The sequence below is a fragment of the Falco peregrinus genome, chromosome 1 (genome assembly GCF_023634155.1).
Source record: "Falco peregrinus isolate bFalPer1 chromosome 1, bFalPer1.pri, whole genome shotgun sequence".
Classification (NCBI taxonomy): domain Eukaryota; kingdom Metazoa; phylum Chordata; class Aves; order Falconiformes; family Falconidae; genus Falco; species Falco peregrinus.
The window spans coordinates 60623012-60629358 of record NC_073721.1 but is presented as its reverse complement, the minus strand read 5'-3'; the positions used below and the strand labels follow the sequence as shown (position 1 = coordinate 60629358).

At 44.4% G+C, this 6347-nt stretch overlaps 1 protein-coding gene across 5 annotated transcripts in view; it reads right to left on the bottom strand.

The window, feature by feature from the left end:
* Nucleotides 1-505: 505 nt before the first annotated feature.
* Nucleotides 506-6347, bottom strand: part of NR1H3 (nuclear receptor subfamily 1 group H member 3) — a 31882-nt gene continuing 26040 nt past the window's right edge. For all 5 annotated transcript variants that reach the window (XM_055797670.1, XM_055797659.1, XM_055797651.1 and 2 more), the window contains 5 exons: nucleotides 5953-6132; nucleotides 5443-5542; nucleotides 3780-3893; nucleotides 2847-2941; nucleotides 506-2430 (listed from right to left, as the gene is read on the bottom strand). In XM_055797670.1, the coding sequence (XP_055653645.1) occupies nucleotides 2284-2430; nucleotides 2847-2941; nucleotides 3780-3893; nucleotides 5443-5542; nucleotides 5953-6132 (636 nt within the window). In that variant the 3' untranslated portion in view covers nucleotides 506-2283. The remainder of the gene's footprint in view (nucleotides 2431-2846; nucleotides 2942-3779; nucleotides 3894-5442; nucleotides 5543-5952; nucleotides 6133-6347) is intronic.

The window sequence follows — 6347 nt, the reverse complement described above, 5'->3', positions numbered from 1 at the left end:
CTCTGCTTCCCCCTTCTCCCTTGGAGGTATCGTCTATGGACAGCTACTCCTGTTGCTTCTGCTATGCTCATCATTTCTCATGCGTTCAATCCAGGTATCAGCTACAATCCTGCTGAAACCCGACTGCCAGGGGCACACTGGACTCCTGTTTCGATTCTAGCAAGCCACAACATGCAGAAAATGGAGCAGAGCACATGGAATAAAAGGGTTAAATTCTGAATGTAGCTGTACAAATCACAATGAGTTTTGTATGGATAATTCATGGTCTTCATGACATGCGTTTAATCCACTTAACCTATTTGCCAGCTCTGGCACACAGCAAGGTACATAGCAAGCTAAAATCTCCTACTAGAGGCCAAAATAAACTGCCTGGGGTTGCACTGCTATTTTTCTTCCCCACCACTTCTCCCCAGCCTACATACTCACTTTCTTACTAGCTTTAAGTTTGTTACATCAAGGACTCATTCCACCCTCCTCCAGTCTAATGACAACACATCAGAGAATGTCAAAATCCCATATTAGGCTTTATTCTTTTATATAAACATTAACATTTCTCAAACAGATTAGTTAAAAATACAGATTTAAACAAGAATTTTTGCAATTGCAATGAGTTATAAAAAACAACAGATTATTTTACAGATTGTTACAAGTGCTTTACAAAGGTGCAGAGTGAAGGCCAGTGGCAGGGGACCAACCTCAAGTGCAAAATGGACACGATACCCTCACCACGGGCATAGCGCTCAGATACACAGCCAAAAATAACAAACAAACAAACAAACAAAAAAATCGAGCCATGTGAACCTAGGCTCTTGGGATGCTCACCGGGCAAGCAAACATAGACCCTTATGACAGAGAAGACTCATGAGACCAAGCCACCAGAATACTTAAGGTTACATCTCTGAGATCAGCCATAAGATGCTGCTTCTTGGAAAATAAGGAACATGTTTTGCAACAGTATATTTCTCTTCTGTCAGACAAGATATTGCTGTAAATCCTAGAATACTTACGGATGTGGATATATAAGAACTTGGGGCATAAATCCAGTGTGGACTTCACAGTGCCCAAAGTGAAGAAAGGATACAACACCCAAGGAAGTGTCCTTCTAAAGCAGTTGGTACTTCTCATACAAAAGGGACCTCCATATCCCATGACTGTCACTAAAACCTTGAGCAAGTACCTTGGAAAGACTTTGGCAAAAGGAAGAAGACGCAAGTGGATCTGGTTATACCCAGTATTCCTGCAGCCCATAGCTTACGCAATGCCCACATATTTCACTGAATGCAGTGTGTCCTCTTCTTCTTGGCCGATACATCTTCACACCCACCTTGGAACACATACCACATCCCCCAGATTCTTGGAAGTTTTTAAGAGCCTTCCACCACACCTACCTTGCCTAGGTACCAGTCCCTCCCACCTATCTTTCCTCTATTCCACCCCTAAAGATAAAAATCTACGCCCTGATTTCTTTTGAACTAAAGTTTTCCAGCTGTTAGCAAATCAAAGGTAAAGTGAGCTGGCTGAGAACCACCATGAAATAAAACTGCCATGTGTTACATTAAAAAAACCCACTACTTAATGCCTGACATCTTTCTGATGTACAAATGTTCCCTACCCAGAGGGCCTCCCTGTTAGATGAAGGGCACTACACATTACAGGAATTGTTTTTCCAAAGGAGGGCTGGAAAGAAAGGGCAGCTCTAGAGATGAAGTCTCATAATAAAGAAATAACAGCTAACTTCTCTTGCAATCGTTGTAAAGGGCAGCACATATAAGAGATTTTAATTGCAGGAATCCCAGTGAAACCCCTAGAACATCCACATTGACTTCCCTGAGCTCCTCAGATCCAGGTACACTGGGGACCCTGCAGAAGCCTTTTGAGCTGGGTTACTCTCAGTAGAGTTTGGCAAGTTTCTGCAAATTCATTTTCATAATCAACAAGAGAGGAGAGGATCAACGAGCAAACCCTCAGGACATGCTTAGAGAAGAGAAAGACTCTGAATAAAGAGGTGTATGTGTGTGGGGGGAAGGTCTTCATTTCTACCGTTTTCAGATGTTTCATGTTACTCCTTTGGGGTATGGGCACTACACTGAAACCAACCCCCCCACCTGATCTACCCCAGCTGCCTCCTGCGCAGTCTCATGACAACACTGAAACCCCAGGCTCATCACTCCCTGCACTGCCTAGCCCAGAGTTCAGTGCTCTGGAGAGGGGAGGCTGGCTTCTCGTTAGCAAAGGCTGGGAGATGGCTTTATGTCGGTACGTCAGTGCCCTGGGAGCATGCAGTCACTCATGCACATCCCAGATTTCTGAAAGCAGGGGTGGGAGTTTCTTGTCCTGCAGCCGAAGGGCAAACACCTGTTCGGAGTGGACACTACTTAGTGTCCGAAGACTGACCAGCTTCATTAACATCCGTGGAAACATCAGGCGGTCCTGCAGAGTCAGACAGACAGACAGGTGGTTAATAAATTCACACTAAAATGTTGTTGAAAAAACAAACAAAACAAAATTACCACACCAGATGATGCATTGTAACAACAATCCTCACTTTCTCTAAACCTGGCATTCTCCAGGAAGCAACAGTGTGGAGGAAGGCTAGTACTACACCATATCCCAAAACTCCAGACTTTCCATGCTGGCTAAACTATGGAACATGATACAGGACAGCAGGCTGTGACAGCTCACAAATCCTGCCTTTACGGCTACTACCAAACAGCCACAGAAGGGAAGAGCAGGACAGTACAGACACCAAGAGACCTGGTACAGACAGTACTGCAGGAACTGTGCCTGCATAAACACGTTAAAATCAATTTACATCATTGTTGGAGATGTTCTGGTCAGGCACTTACATTTGGTCTGTTGATGCAAATGTAAGAATGAAGGGCTTCCACATAGGTGTGCTGCAGCCTCTCCACCAGGGACTGGTCCTGCACATTCGGTCGGTCTGTCAAAAAGGCAGGTTAGAAGTAAGCGGATTGATGCAGGCAGCTTCACTAGACTCGACATCCCTGCCTAACCCCAGTCCCTCAGTAGGGTCTCTCCCTAAAACCTCATCTAGCATTCGTCCAGCACAGCTGGGAGAGCCATCTGTGACTGCAGCAACTATGCCAGTTTTCTGTAGCTGTTATTACTCGGTGATGTCTACTGCATGTGGGGAGTCTGATCCAACTCCTGTAGGGGTGGAAGGTTAGAGAGACCAAATAGCACTATGTAAGTGTGTGTGGTCTCACATTCCCGTCCCAGTGAAGATGAGAAGCTACCCATTCAGGAGGGAATGGGAAAGTCTCTCCAGCAGCTAAGCCAGTTAGAAAAATTTTTTTAAAAAAAATTTAAAAATTCATCTTTCAGGTCACAAGACAGAAAACAGAAGTAAAGACGAAAGATGGCTTCTTTGCAAAGCCTTGTCCTGGCCCAGAGTGGTACTGATCTCACATCCAGAGTAAGAGATCAAGCATCACTTAACCAGTAGATGTCACTCACGTTGCGTGACCAGAGGAGATACCAGAGACATGCCAAACCAGCAATTTCTAAGTGAGAAAGGATACATGTTGGCTGATTTTTCTATACACTTTTCCAGCAGTGGGGAATCAGATTTCCTCTGGAGGTGGCACTAGAAAATTCAGAATATAATGAATACCCTAAAGAGAAGTAGTAACATCCTCCCTTTATCACTAGACCCTATACAGCCTCTACTATTCCTCTTCAGCTTGTGACCTTCCTCAACTCTACTTTCTTTGCCCTCTGACTCACTGCTGCAGCTCTTCAGATCTCCCTGGATTTACCTGCAGAGAAAATGTTGATGGCGATTAAAAGTGCATATTCAGCATCGTTGAGTTGTAGCTCATTCATTCCCTTTGAGAACTCAAAGATGGGGTTAATGAACTCGAACTGCAGACCTGCAACAGAATAGAACAAGGTGAGGCAATGGCAATTGTCTGCTCTCCCTCTCTCTTCCTCCCTCCCACAGAATAAGCTACCAGAAACCCACTGCAGTACGCCAGGGAGGGGGGAGGGCAGGCAGGCAGGACAAACTCCTTACGTTACGTTCCAAGTGCGGCTGAAACCTCCCTTTACGTCCCACCACTACAGGCGAGCACCAACAACAGTGGCTGAGGAGTCAGGCTCTAACTGTAAAGTGATGCTATTTGTAGGTTGTCTTAGAGCCTTCAATGCCCCACAGCACATTACTAGGCAACAGCTAAAGGAAGACGACATCAGCCAAGCCCATCAAAAACTCAGAAGCCCACAAACACATCTGTACTTTCTGTTCTCATACCATCACCTCCTTCAAACCCAGCAGCCTTCTTGCTTTCAAAGGAAACTTTAAGCCCATGGTCCAGATTCACCTGCAGTCCATCTGAGCTGAAAATACGCAGTTCCAAGGAGTCTGAACTATGCCATTTCCTTCAGCTCAAAAAGCTGGGAGAGCTGAGGCAGAGCCTGACTTAGGTTTCCAATCCCTCTGATAAATGCAGTCAGGCAGAAATGCACCGATATTTATTGTCGTAACATACAAAGGCCACTGTCAAATCAGGTCTTTGTGCTATGTGCTATACAATCATGCTGAAAACTTTAGTCCCTTCACCCAAAACAGCATCCAAGTTTCTAACTTCCTACAGTACAACCACATCAGAGAAGGACAAACAAGATAAAGGGAATCTTCTGAGTGCCTCATTTTTGCCTTCTAATAATCTGAAGAAAAGGCTACCCAGGAAGAGCACCAAAGAGGAAAGTTTTTATAAAAGCCATCTGTAGTATAAATGGTTAAATAGCTACCCAAGGAATCAAAAAATGACATGAAGAAAAGCCAGTCTCATTTTCAGAAATGCTGAAGATACACACTTCTTGTTACTTCATCTGAAAATACAGACACTCATTGCTCCTGGAAAAACAGACTTCCAAAATCCCATCATCACAGGCTGTCATATACTAACTGATGACATATCTGAAGCACCCTGCAGGGATCTTCACTGCACAGGATAGACTTCGTATCAACCATAATCACACTAATGTTATCACTCAAAGCATGTATCCAGATTAGCAAGTGATATACTCGCAAAGGAGAGAAGCCTAGGGTTTGATTTGTTGTGAGCTGATACAGCTCTAAGACTGCATGTCCACATCAGATCTCTACCAGCAAGGAAGTTCACACCAGCTGCTAGCCCAAGAGTGCACTATTACAGCTAGATTTTCAGGTTGTTAGAGTTCTAATTTTCCAAAGCAAGTTCACACCTAAAAAAAAAAAACCTTAAGAACTGAGCTACTATCACATGTTAAAAACAAAAAAAGTTTTGTGGGGCTGTTGGTCTGGTCCTGTTCTAAACCTCTCACCTGTGACCTCAGCTTTAAGGTCCCACATACTATTTCCAGCAGTCCACATTAAAAAGGAAAAGAGGAAAGAACACAAGACACGGGGAAGGAAGAAACATCAATCTAATGCACCACCTGCTTTGGCAAAATCATCCCGATTATAGCTCAGGTCCTTAAGAAATGTGATGCTCTCAATCTCTGGATTGTAGCGCCGAGATGTCTCCAACAGCATCACCTGAAACCAGAAACATATGTACTTGACTTGAAAAAAGGAAAGACCATTGTAACATTGATCATTCACTGAGTGTTAGAGCATCTCTGAAAACAAAAAACAAACAACAAACAAAACCCCTCCAAGCAGTTTCTCTCAGAATGCTTAAACATTCCAAGGTAAATTCTGCTGCATCCTGTGTGGTGCCTGCTTCTGGGAAGGGGGAAATACCTGCTTTCCCACTACCGAGGCTCTTGCCTCATTCTCCTCCATGGCCCTTTGCCAGCATAGCCTGGCACTGCAGTAATGGTCCCATAGCTGAGGTCCTTCAGCCTGCCGTCCCAAAAAACCCGGGATGGAACCAGTCCTCCAGGTGGGTACTCCAAATTCTTTCATCTCTGCCACTATGTACTGTGGTGAAGCCAAACTCTCACCTCTATGGTAGATGTCTTCAATAAAGCGATCTGATCTTCCCTGGTGAGCTCCAGGAAGCCAGGTAGTTGCTTGGCAAAGTCCACAATCTCTTGCACAGAGATAATTGCAAGTTCTGTGAAGTGAGCAAAACGCTGCTGCCTTGCTTCACGGTTATTAGGGTCAGGAACTTGGGGCCATGGCTGTGGGAATGGGAAGAGACAGCTTATATATATTTGAAAGATGGAGCCAGAGCAGAAAGATGAGAAGATGAAGTGAACAGAGAAAGAAGCATGAGACACATTGGAACATCATCCTTGGCTATTCTTTCTATTCTGCTATTGTACAGAACTTCAGCCCACAAATGCAATGCTAAAGTATCTCTGTTCTCCCAAATGATTTATCCACAACCCCGACT